This window comes from Sorex fumeus, unplaced genomic scaffold, assembly GCF_029834395.1.
Source record: "Sorex fumeus unplaced genomic scaffold, SorFum_2.1 ptg000063l, whole genome shotgun sequence".
Taxonomy (NCBI): domain Eukaryota; kingdom Metazoa; phylum Chordata; class Mammalia; order Eulipotyphla; family Soricidae; genus Sorex; species Sorex fumeus.
Genome location: NW_026606120.1, coordinates 81,098,026 through 81,111,415, shown reverse-complemented (window position 1 = coordinate 81,111,415; position 13,390 = coordinate 81,098,026). Strand labels below are relative to the sequence as shown.

The 13,390-nt window shown below is 49.9% G+C and overlaps 1 protein-coding gene across 3 annotated transcripts in view; it reads left to right on the top strand.

Moving 5' to 3' along the window:
• PECAM1 (platelet and endothelial cell adhesion molecule 1) overlaps nt 1-13,390 on the top strand; it is a 57,321-nt gene that overhangs the window by 10,375 nt on the left and 33,556 nt on the right. For all 3 annotated transcript variants that reach the window (XM_056127728.1, XM_056127726.1, XM_056127727.1), the window contains 2 exons: nt 9,478-9,774; nt 12,365-12,670. In XM_056127728.1, coding sequence (XP_055983703.1) covers nt 9,478-9,774; nt 12,365-12,670 — 603 coding nt within the window. The remainder of the gene's footprint in view (nt 1-9,477; nt 9,775-12,364; nt 12,671-13,390) is intronic.

The following is a 13,390-nucleotide window of genomic DNA, read 5'->3' as shown; positions in this document are numbered from 1 at the left end:
AACGCCCTACCTGCTGTATATCACTCCTGTTCAGGAACCCCAATTATTTTTATTCACAAAGAAAATAGAATCCATTTGTTGCATCCATGGAGACAGAATACAATCTCTAGTTGTATTCTACTTTTTTTTTCTCCTCAGTGAGTTCGGATCTTGGGCTTCGTTTTTCACTACCCAGCAGCCATGATCCTAGCACACGGGGGGTTGGGTAGGGGCACAATCTGGACAAGAGCTGGGGCTCTGGGCATCCAGGTCTCCCCCTCTCTGACTTCCTGTTTCCCACGACCCCCGTGCTCTCCCATCTCCTTCCCCGCATCAGATGGAAGCTGAACAGTTCCCTCCCCAGGGTTCCTTGAGAACGCCCTTTGTGGCTTTTTCCATGCCCTCAGAATGGCAGAGAGACTTGGTCACTCTCTTGCCTCTACACCTGAGGAAACTGAGGGGCTCTGATGTGTTTGTATGCCCTCGCTGTGGGTGGTTGGGACCCAGAGGGCCTCTTCCTTGGGCCATTCAGGACCATGCCATACGGGTCCAAGCCCAACCCTGCCTGCCTGCTCCAGAGGGCCTGCTCTGCTTTTTCCCTCCTTTTCTCTCAGCCCTCCCCAGCCTGCCCACCTCGGGAGATGACCTCAGCTCCATCTTCACCCAGCAAACAGGCGTCTGGAGGGAACTCCCTCCACTTCCCGCCCTGCCCCGGCTGCAGGCTTATCAGCTTCCCCACCCATCCTCCCGGCTTCCCTCACAACTCAGAGGAGCTGTCCACCCTTCATCCCCACAAGGGCTGGCCTGGCCACCTGGCTCCCTGGAGTCCATCCCGTTCGCAGCTGCCACCCGTCCTGTCTGGTTCCTTCTCCAAAGTTTTCAACCACTTGTCTGTTGGGGAAAAGAAAAATCATGAAGAGCCCCTCATACCCCCTGTGAAGCATGAGCTAGCTGCTCAGCCCAGACCCCAGGGAGCACAGGGCAGGGAAGGTAAAAGAATTTACCCTGGGATGAGACTTTTGGTGAGAGCAAAGAAAGTATATTCAAAGGATGCACTGATCAGAGAGGGCAGAGAGGAAACCCTGCACAGAAGGACTCTCTTTTTTATTAGCTTTTTATTAGCTCTTTTGTTTTTTTCTTTTTGGGTCACACGGAGTGATGTACAGGGGTTACTCCTGGCTTAGCACTAAGGAATTACTTCTGGTGGTGCTCTGGGAACCATATGGGATGCTGGGGATCGAACCTGGGTTGACCACGTGCAAGGCAAACGCCCTACCCGCTGCGCTATCACGCCAATCCCTATTAGCTCTTTTGAGGATGTTTCATTTAGGAATATTGTGACTTTGTCATGTGTTAGAAACATCACCTGCTAGAGATGTCACTACTAACCTGGGGACATCTCTAGTGCCTGGGATGGCGTGTGCCTGAAACTTGGCCAATGTCAGTCAAGCTGGCCCTTTTTGGGGGGCTGGAGATATATGATAGCAGGGAGGGCACTGGACTTGCACACAGCCAACATGAGTTCAGTCCCCAGCATCCCATATGGTCTCCAAGCCCCGGTAGGAGTAATCCCGGAGCTCGGAGCCAGGAGTAACCCCTGCGTCTTGCTGAGTTTGGCCCCTAAGCAAAACAAGACAAAAATTATTTCTTCTTGAAAGTTCCCGAAACTATGAGAGTTTTATCTGTGTGAATTGGGGGCCTTCTCACATGTGTAAGTTGGGGTCCTGACACTTTACTCCCCATCTACTCTGGGACCCTTCTCTACCCACATTCTTCGTCTATCTCCCAAGCCTGGTTTGGAATCCATCTCTCCATCTCCTCAGCCCTCAGTGAGCTCTCAGTAAGCATTCTGGCCCCAGCTTTCTGCCAATAGATGGTCTCTATGCCTGAACATTCCCACCCTCAGCTTCTCAAGCTGAGCGAGATCTTGGAGGCTCTCTTGCCTGGGGTTTCTCGTTCCTCCAGTCAAACCCTCCTCCTGGTCCACAGAAGAGACTCTTCCTGGATTCTGGAGTCACCCTGGTCTCTGAAGACCCTGAGGTCTCATCCTCTGTGAAGCTCAGCTCCTCTCTCCACATATCCACATTCCCCAAACACACTGCCTAGTTCACCCAAAACCTGGCCTGCCCCCTAAGTGTCCACTGGGGCTAAATTTTGGCAACTCCTTCTAGTCATTCCCAGACCCCTCAAAACTGGCAGACTCTTGTACTTAATTCTTCTGTCCCTTATTACCTCAGTTGATCATCTCCTCTTGGGTACCAGGAAACTCCTTTGAGTTTTGGTTGGTTGGTTGATGTTGAGGTCAAACCTGGCGATGTTCAGGACTTACTCCTGTGCTGTGCTCAGGAGTACTCCTGGAAATGCTGAGGGAATCATAAACCGTGCCAGAGATCAAACCTGGGTCAGCCACAGGCAAGGCAGGCGTCTTCCCCACTCTACTATCTTTCCAGCCCAGAAGCTTATTTTTTACTCACTGCCTCAATCCCCATATATAGTCAAGCAGCATGTGTGCGTAAACACATCAAATTAATCATGAGTGACAGAATATTTGTATAATGGTGCTATCATCCTCTCTGCCTAGTTCTAGAGCATTTTTATCGCCCCTCAAAACTTCCTCAGAGTGCTAAACAGTTTCCCTATATTCCCGGAGTATCTGCCCTACCTTAGATCTCCTTAGTTTTTACCAGAACTCTGTTTACAAACGTCTTTCCCTCTGGCCTGCTGGGAACTGGATAAAGCTCCAGGGTCAGCCTGTCAGTCTGTCAGTTCCCTTTGGACAGGACCCAGGGTCTCAGCCCTCTCAGTATAGGACCCAGTCTGTCAGCCTCCTCAGGACAGGTCTAGTCTGTCAGTCCCCTCAGAACAGAGCCGAGACTGTTAGCCCCCAAAACAGGGCCCAGACTGTTAGCTCCCTCAGGATAAGGCCCAGTCTATCAGTCCTCTCAGAACAAGGCCCAGCCTCTCAGCCCAGTGGGCAGGACCCTCTATTCCAGCACCCATTCCTCCCCAGTGTTCTGGTTCCTGTAACTGTACCCAAAATACATCGTTTCCTCAGGCCCCTGTGCCCTGCCACAGTTTCCCGCCTATTCTTTGCCTACCTGGTACAGGTTTCACTTCCCTCAGATGCCCCTTGGCTTCTCCTGGGCAACCATCCCTGGTGCTTGTCTCACTATACTTTGGTTACCTAGCTCCCACTAGAGTGCATGGATGTAGACCAGTAGAGGTGACTTCTCAGTGACATTGATCCCAGAACCAGCTGGGGCCTCCAGAGTGTTTCTTCCAAAGACATGTGAGGTAAACTTGGAGCTGCTAGGGATACAGCTGAGACATTGGGTCAGACAGGCACTCACCTTAAGAACACCATGTCATTTTTTTTTTGACAAGGGTAGGTGGCCGCCTATCTCCCTCTGTCCCTTTTTTCCTGAGTCATTTCCATATTGAGGGTCAAGGAACTGGCTGAGTCATGACCCCTCACCTTTCCCGGGAACATTCAGCACCGGGGCTAGAGGCTGCCAAGGGAGGGAAGTGGGCCCCTTCGGGCAGGACTCTGGGACTTGGCACTGTGGTCCCTTGGTGCTTTATCTGTACTGTGGGAACTCTGTGACTTTGGCCCCTCCCCTGCAGCCTTTTCCTGTCAGGATTGAAAAGATATGATCTTCCGAGATGGTTCCCCCCACTCATGCTTCTATCACCTCAGTTCTGACACTTCGGGATTCAAGAAGGAAAGCTGTGGAAAGCTCCAAAAAATGCACACAGGTGTGGAGTCAGAGGTAGTTTGTGGGTCCCTCTTCCTCCCCACCCCCCATCCTTGACCCTCACAGGGGCCATGTAGGCCAGGTCCTAAGCAACCACTCCATTGTGCAAACTGGGAGCATCCTATGTGCAAACCTTGTTTGCTGGTCTTGGACAGTCATTTGCAGAAGGAGAATGTTTGTGTGTATTGAGAATGTTTGTATTTTAAGAGGCAGGAGAGATAGCTCAGCAGAGCACATGCTCTGCATGCAGGAAGCATTCATCTCTGGCACTGTGTGCTCTCCGGAGCACTGCCAGGAGTGACTCCTGGGCAGTGCCAGGTGTGGACAAAACCAACCCAGCCAACAAGACAAAGGGTCAGGTTGAGCTGTTTGAAGATTTGTCAGGCTTTGTTATTTGTTCTCAGTTGCTTCTCATTGCCTCCTAAGCTTAGGGACTTCAGTTAGACCCGACACACCGGACCGAGAAGTGGCCATAGATGGCACGTATGTGAGGCTCTGGGTTCAATTTCATGGCAAAAAAAAAAAATTAAAAAACCCACACATATGTACCATGGTTTTTGCGTGACAGATAGATATCTGAGTAATTCTGACTCAGAAAGTGTCTCTTGAGCATGCAGATGAGATGTTGACTAGGATTGGGGTCAGAGAGATGCTTTGCACGCAGGAGGCCCTGGCTCCCTTTGTCCCTTGAGCACTGTCAGGAGTAATTCCCTAAGCACAGAGTCAAGGGTAACCCCTGAGTACCCCTGGCTATGACCACCCAAACCTCACACACATGTAAATGTTGATAAGGGTTGTGATGTTCTGAAGACTTGACTGAGGCTGGAGGCTCTATGCCCATTTCGTGTGGCTGTTGGTAAGATACTTCATTCCCTGCCAGTGGACATGAGGCTGCTCATATCCTGGAAGTTGTCTTTGTCCAGAGAGAGTGATCCCAGAGGACACAGTGACCAGGACAAAAGCTTGATTTCCTTAATCATCTAGTCTCTCAGAAGTGACTTACCGACACCCCTGTGGTTCTTTCGTTGGATACACACACCAACTCTGAGGTGAGAGCAAGGGTCCTGGGCCATCTTAAAGGCTGACGACAGTTCAGGTCATGGCTGTGGAGGAGGATGTCAGGAATGAGGCTGCTGTTTTGTTTCTTTTTGATTTTTCAATCTTTATTGATTGAGATACTTTGATTCACAATACTGTTAATGATGGTTTCCAACACTTCACCCATCACCAGAGTACCACCTCCCTCCCTCAGGCTGCTGAGATTTTGTTGTTGTTGTTGTTGTTGGTTAGGTTTGTGGTCCCTACCTGGCAATGCTCAGGGATTTCTGTTGGCGGTGTTTGGGGGACCATATGGGATGCCGAGGGTTGAACCCGGGTCAGCCGTGTGCAAGGCAAACACCGTACCTGCTGTACTATTGCTCCAACCCTAGGTTGTCATTTTTTTTGTTGCATCAGATCAGTGAGGCTTTGTGTTAAAGAGCTGAGATTACTAATTTAAGACATCTCATAAAATACTTTCGACCCCCTCCTCTCCTGCTCTCCTTTCTTCTCCCTTGTCTGTTGGCCATGGGACTGATGAGCCTGTCAGGAAATCCGGTGAGTTCATTTGTTTAAGCGGATGTGTGTTTGGGTTACTTAGAAAAGCAAGATGGCGGAAGTCCCTGCATGGTATTCAGCATCCCCCCTGAAGAAGCAGTCACCCAACACTTTCACAAGTTGACTTTAAACAGTTCAAAAGTGGTTACAAAAAAAGGGGGGTGGGGGTATTGAGGGGCTCTGATGAAGAGAAAGTGAGACCCAGCCAGGGTTGTGTGAGGGGCCAGGCCTGGAGGAAGGAATGGTCGTGAGAGAAACGCTGAGTCCCAGGTGGGCACAGGCTGCCTATCTTGAGTGCTCAGAAGAGTCTGCAGAAGCCCAGGAAGAGGACAGGACAGGACCATCAGTAGGGCCCAGCGCCCTCCCCGCTACCCCGGCAGCATATAAAAGGGCCCTTGTCTTGCTCTCAGCCACTTCAGGCCACTTCAGTTTGGCCCTTGTTCAGGGTTAAAAGAGAGTTCTCATTTTTTCAGAGGAGAAGCTGGAAACTGGTGGGGGTTAAGGAGCTCCCCAAACCACCCAGCTAAAGGCAGTGGGATCAGGTGTGGAGTTCGGCCCCCCTGACTTGCTTTGTCCTTGTCCCCAGCACTCTGTCCCAGTCAGGGGTATCACTTCCCAGGGTGATGAAAGGCAAGTCACCTAGCCCCCAGGGGTCAGGGCTCACCGTGGGGGGGGGGGGGGAGGGGAGGAGAGACCGGGGAGTAGGGACAGGAGGAGTCATTGTAATTTACCTGGAAAACAGGAAATGCTGGGGCTGGAGTGATCACACAGCAGGTAGGGCGTTTGCCTTGCACATGGCCGACCTGGGTTTGATTCCCAGCATCCCATATGGTCCCCCAAGCACCACCAGGAGTGATTCCTGAGTGCATGAGCCAGGAGTAACCCCTGAGCATTGCCGGGTGTGACCCAAAAAGCAAAAAATAAATAAATAAAATAAACAGGAAATGCTAGAAACATGGAGATCGAAGACTCAGGAGTCAGACCCAAGAGTTGGCTTTATTTCTGTGACTGGCAGGGTCTAGTTAGCATTTCTCAAGCACGTTTTCTAGGCCAGGAACTATGCTCCAAGCACAAACTTTCAGCTTCCCATCTGCACTCACTTCCGGATATCCAGATATCCGTTGTGTGGATACACAAACGGGTACTCAGGGAAGCTGAATGCAGGTGAGGTAAGGCCGGTGCATTCAGCACTTCTCTGCTGCCGCTGGTCATCCCTTCCATGCTCACTTCCCTCCATGAGGCATCATGACACTAAACAGTGACTCAAAACGCAGGGCTTCCTGCTGTGCACACACTCATGCTTCTTTGTCCCGATTTCCTCTTTGCAGGAGACCATCAGCTTGGGTTTGCGCCCATTTTAACTTTCTCATCTCTTTTTGGTTTTGTTTTGGGGCCACACCCAGCGATTCTCAGGGATTATTTCTGACTTGGCATTCAGGAATCAGGCCTGGAATCGCTTGTAGGGAGGCATAGGGAATGCTAGGGATTAACCCTCCACTGGCTGTGTGAAAGGCAAGTGCCCTACCTGGTGTACTTTTGCTCTGACTCCAACTTGATTATCTATTATCTCCCAGCACCACCACATCCCTGAAGCATTAAGGGAAAAGATTTCAAACATATGAATGGTTAAGTGGGGTGGGGTGGGGATGTGAGTCAAGATTTATAGCCTCTGTTTCACTCTGGGCACCCCAGAGGGGGGACAGGTGAGACCCCTCCCTGCCCCAAGGGACCCAGCCCCAGCGGCCAAAAGCCTCCAGAACCCAGCTGCTGCCATGCTCAGGGCCACTCTCCACATGCTTGGGCCAAGCCTCACCCATGAGTGAATCTATTCCTGGACCGTGAATCTATTCCTTCACAATCTATTATTGTGCCGCATTTATGGCTGCACAATACTTCTAACCTATCCACACTCCAAGATTTGATAAGGCTCAAAGTAGGAAGCAACCAATCTTAGAGAAAAAATATATATATATATATAAAGCACACAAGGCTCAACCTTTAACAACATGTTAGTGATCTCTTATAGAGGGTTTAATGGCCCCTGGGTTAAACACAACAATCTCCACACTCTTTCCTCTAAGGATACTTTTTTGTTGCCTAATCAGCGGTTTTTCATAACAAACAATACAAAAGGTATCATCTTGGTTGTGCTTTGGGGCAGGGATTGGGCTTCAGGATGGAAACATCCGAAATATGGTGGTGGGAAGGTATAATGGTGGGATTGGTGTTTGAATATTAAATGTAATCAAATATTGTGAACCATCTTATAAGATAAAAAAAATTTAAAAAGGAAAAGACTTATAGCCTCAGCCAATGGAGTGTCAAATGTAATTTAATACAGTTAAATAGTGAGGTGCTCCCAGCATGCAGATTCTTGGAGAGCTTTGTTGGCCCAAGGATAAAGAGATGAAGAGAATCTAGATTTAGTCTATACACATTCCTCGGCATGGCCCAGGATTATTTTTCTCTTATCAAAGTGTCTGATAAGAATTGAACTTGATGGGGGCTAGAGTGATAGCACAGCAGGAAGGGAGTGGGTAGGGCATTTGCCTTGCATGAGGCAGACCTGGGTTCGATTCCCAGCATCCCATATGATCCCCCGAGCACCGCCAGGGGTAATTTCTGAGTGCAGAGCCAGGAGTAACCCCTGAGCATTGCCAGGTGTGACCCAAAAAGGAAAAAAAAAAAAGAATTGAACTTTTGGGTCATGTACAAGGGGGCTAAGTACTTGTCTTAGTGCAGTTGACCTGTCCCATCCCTGTCACTGCTTATGGTCCTCTGAGCCCAACCTGGAGTGATCTCTGAGCACAGAGCCAGTAGTAAGCCCTGAGCATAACTGAGTGTGACCCCCAAACCCAACCCTCTCTGCCTTCCCAGAAAATTGCACTTTCAGAGTCAGAAAGACAATAGAGCAGGATGGGCGTTTGCTTGGCACAGAGCAGAATGGGGTTCAATCCCCAGCAATTCATATGGTACCTCAAACTGGTCAGGAGTGACCCTTGAGCACATTACCAGGAATAAGCCATAAACTCCACTGATGTGGCCCCCAATTTTTTAAAAAAATGTAAAGAAAAGAAAAAGAAATGAACTTTCAAGTTTTACCTAAGCCATGCGATCTTGTTTTGCTAAAATAATACCTAGTACCATTGGTCCTACATGCTCTCGGGCCTCTGATACTGTCTGAGGTGCCACATGCACTCTGGATAGCATCCGTGGACTCTGGATAGTGTCCATGCACTCTGGATAGCATCCGTGCACTCTGGATAGCATTTGTGCACTCTGGGTAGCATCCATGCACAAATGCCACATGTTGCGTGTAGAGAACTGTGTCTAGTGTTCAAGGGGAGGAGATTGCAGATGAGACCTGTCTTATATTTGCTTGTAAGGAGACGAGCTGGGAGGGAGGATACACAAAGAGTAAAGTCAGAGGTTCCTTCTGCAGGGGTGAGGAAGGAAGAAATTTTAGACTATCTTTTTCTCTGGATTTTTCTTTTGAGAACTTCAAGTAGGCTGAAGAGAGTGATCTTTCTTCTTCATACATAGCACATTCGCCCTCCATCCATGCACTTCTGGCTTTGTTTCATTTAGCTGCACGTTTTTTCTTCGGCATGGAGGCCACCCAGGCAGTGCTCAGGAGACCTGGGGCCACTCCCAATGAGTCAGCCAGACCAGAAAATTCAATGTTGGGGCTGGAGCGATAGTACAGTAGGTAGGGCACTTGCCTTGTACACAGCCGACCTGAGTTCAATCTCCGGCATCCCATATGGTCCCCCAAGCACCTCCAGGAGTAATTTCTGAGTGCAGAAAGTTCATTTGATGTTCAGGCTCAGCACCTCACAGTGCTTACAGGGTAGTGAGAGGGATCAAATTGGTCGCTAAGCAGGCATCTGGATCCCAACACTTACACTCTAGGACCGTGTGAAAAATCAGTATAGCGTCAAGGGGAGACGGGCACTGCCGTTCCCCGGGAAGCCCAGGGTGCTGGACCTCACAGCCAACCCTTGGGCTGTAGAGTAAATATCTCCTCATCCTCTCAACCACCTGCTCCTCTGCGCGGGCATAGAGGACACTGAGCCACCACAGGGATGGTGGCTGGGAGGGTGGACTCGCCTAACCACTGTGTCTGCTCTCGTCCCCCGGCACGCAGCGCTCACCATCAACAGCATCCACATGGTGATCCTGCCGGAGCTGGTCGTGAGTAATGGGGAGAACCTGACCCTACAATGCATCGTGGACATCAGCACCAACCTGCAGGTGAAGCCCCAGCACCAGATGCTCTTCTACAAGGACGACGTGCCGTTTCACAACGTCACCACCACTGAGAGCATCGAGAGCTTCCCCATCCCCCATGCCCGGGTCTACGACGCCGGCATGTACAAGTGCAGGGTGATCCTCGACAACAAGAAGGAGAGGGCCACGTCCGAGTACCAGGTGTGGGTGAAAGGTGAGTCCTGAGGGGAGGCAACCAAGCACAGGCTGGCAACGTGTCACTCATGTCCATGGCAGGAGTTGTCACTGAACAAAGAACAGCAAGGCCCCACCAGCCCATGGTCCCCGGGCTCACTCCTCTGCCTGGCATTTTCCTAATCTGCACCTGGACACATGGCTAAGGTTTCCCACTTGCCATCTTACCTCTCAGCCCTTCACCTTGGTGCCTCTTCTTTCCTCTCTTGGGGGCCTGTGGGGAAAAAACATTTTGTTGTTGTTGTTGTTGTTTGTGTTGTTGTTGTTTTGGGCCACACCCGGTGTTGTTTAGGGCTTACTCCTGGTTGTGTGCTAGGGGATCACTCCTGTCAGTGTTATGGGGACCCTGTAGGGTGCCAGGGATTGAAGGTAGGTTGGTCATCTGCGAAGCAAAAGCCCTACCCGCTGTACTATCTCCTCAGCCCCTGAGCTTTCGTTTCATCTTTTCCTAAACTCTTCTCCAGCGTACAGATTCATCCATCGATGTTCCCATGAGCTGGCACACAGCGGCTGTCTCCCCCAGGGTTTGTTCTGGTGCTCTCTGCCTCCCTGTTGGGCGATGCTGGGTCCCAGGGGCTCGTGTGAATGCTCTGTGCTCACTCTGCCCCGTTTCTCTGGACAGTTCCCTTCTGTGAAGTGAAAACACCTACTCAGGTCAGGGAAGGGTTGAAAGGATGAGAAGGTATTTACTGTACAACTCAAGGGTTGGCTGTGAGTTCTAGCACCCCAGGCTTCCCGGGAAACGCCCATCTCCCTTGGCGCTGATTTTTCACATGGCCCTGGAGTGTGGGAGCTGGAGAAAAGAGGCCATGTGGGCTCGATCTCTGTATCCTGAACCAAGCCGCGAGCTCACTCTCAGCACCCAAGGAATGATCGTGGAAGAAAGTGCACAGATGAACAGAGCGGGAAATAGAAAGGGCTTCAGAAAGGAGAGAAATTATGGGGCACTTAGGTTCACAGATATAATTGCCATTCATTAATTTATTCATTTGCTCACTCAAGAAATATTTCTCGAGGCAGTATGCCAGGAAGAAAAGCAGATGCCGAGCACAAAAAAAAAAAAAGTGTCAGGAAGATTGTATAATGTTGAAGCCCGTTATCTTAACCGGAATCTAATAGTCACAGAGAACGCCAAGGAGGAAGAAAGAGACTTTGCCTGGAGAAGTTCAGAGTGGCTTCCTGGAGGAAGAGACAGTGGGTCCAGATACAGAAGATGGTGCAGGAATGTGCTTACTAGTGAAGAGGGACATAGGTAGGCAGGGGAACAGAGGCTGAGAGAGAGGATAGTGCCCAGATAGAGTACCCAGACTCCTCCTGGAGTCTCCACTTCCGGTCCCCAGAAAAGAGAGAAGTAGGGAAGCAGGAAAGACCCCGGGGAGTGACCGAGCACTGACACAGACAACCCACCCCAAGAGACAAAGGAGCCCCTTCAGCCAGCAGAGAGCAAGCAGACCCGGGAGAGCCTGGCTGTGTGGGAATCTAAGTCAACTCCAGACCAGGTGGTCCCGTGGGACCCGGAACAACCACCACAGGGCTGGCCTGTGCATCTCCACTGAGCACAGCAGAACCAAGGGGCCTGGGCGTCTACAGGAGGGAGCAGGAAGTTGGGGCAGGCTTCGAAGCCGGGAAGTGTATGGTAACACACGTGCCAGCAGCCTTTGGAAACTCAGGTATTTTCTGAAAACATGAGTGACGTGGGGGTAGCGTCCCAAGCAGTGCTCAGGGGACCAGGCTCTCCCTCATATGACCTGGGTTCACCACCCAACATCCCGTCCCCACCACCCCTTTCTCTAGCGAGCCCCTCCAAAAAGCCGTATACGAACCTTGACACAAGCAAGGTTGACTCCCATGCACACAGGCACCTGGAAATGCTTGTTCTTCACCCCGTCTGCCTCATCTGTCCAAATGACACCCTCCCTCCAGGATTCCTCTCAGGCTGTGATTCTTTCTAGAATCTTCTCTGACCTCCCCCCCACTCCCGGCAAAGAGAGAAACTTTTTCCCCTGACTGCTCTGTCCCTTACTGTCTCTGTGATACACCCCACCTGTGTTACCCTCCTCTCTCCCACCCTCATCCCATCCTTAACTTCTGGGGGTCAGACAAACTCAGCTCTAGGGCGTGTTGGGGAGAAGCTCAGGGGGTTCAAATTCCTCATTTGTCAAATGAACAGAATTTTGTCATTGTTGACACAGATATTTTATTAGAAGAATGACTTGGGTCCATGGATCTAAAATCAGTCTTGGCATGTGTTGAGCAGTTAATCACCTACAACAACCATCACGATGGCAGTACTTCACCCAGACGCTTCTGTTCGGCTTTCACTCTATCACTAGGGAGGACTTTACTCTCCAATGGAATTATAAACCTTGAAAACACCCACCAGATCTTGAGCGATTTTTATCTTTTTTTTTTTTAAATATTTGGTCCCAAACAAGAGACACAACCTTGCTTTATATTTCCTTGATTGATGTCACTGGGTGTTCTGGGAATAAAGCAAAAAGGATCCTCAGATGGGTCCTCCCCAGTGGCTCTGGTAACCTGGTACTGATGGCTTTTGTCTTCCTCCAAAGGAGTGCCCCAGCCCAGAGTGACACTGGACAAGAAAGAGGCCATTGAAGGCGGGGTCGTGCTGGTCAACTGCTCCGTCCCAGAGGAAAGGCCCCCAATCCATTTCACAATTGAAAAGTTCGAACTCAATGTGAAAGAGGCCAAGCTAAAACGGGAAAAGACGTCTCACTACCAGAATTTCGTGACACTGGAATTCCCAGTAGAGGAACAGGACAAGGTTATATACTTCCAGTGTCAAGCCAGTATTGTTTCTGGGATCCACGTGGAGACCTCAGAAGCCAGCAAAAGTGATCTGGTCACTGTGACGGGTATGGTCCCTCTGTCCTTCTCACTGTTTGTGCTAGTGCCTGGCGGGTGCGGGGAGAAAGGGATGAAACCTCTCACTGGGGCTGTGTTTATGAGGTTGGTCTTCAGATCGTTTTGTCTGTACTTTGCAAAGTCTGTCATTATGCCACAGAGACACAGTGTATGTATATATATGTGGCACAGTGACTCAAATATATGTAAATTTATAGATATATTGTATATGTACATTTATATATTCATGTTATATATATCCATGTTGCACATACAACATGAATACATACATGTTGTATAACATAAATCAATTTGTTTATAAGTGCATTTATAGACTATTAGTCACATCTGTAGCACTGTAGCACTGTCCTTCCATTGTTCATCAATTTGCTCTAGCGGGCCCAGTAATGTCTCCACCGCGAGACTTGTTGTTACTGTGTTTGGCATATCAAATACATCACCGGTAGCTTGCCAGGCTTTGCCATGCAGGTGAGATACTCTTGGTAGCTTGCCGGGGCTCTCCGAGAGGGGCAGAGGAATCGAACACATCTATAAATATTAAAATGCATATCATTATGGGCTTACATTTTGTCTATTTAGAGATTGTTGGGGTCCTGGCCAGTCAACCCCGGCACACTGGAATACCATCAGCAGCCAACCTGAGACTTTGACCAAATCCCCTGCCCTTGAAAGCAAGAGCCAGTCCTGTTTATAGGGGCCCAGGAGCTTTC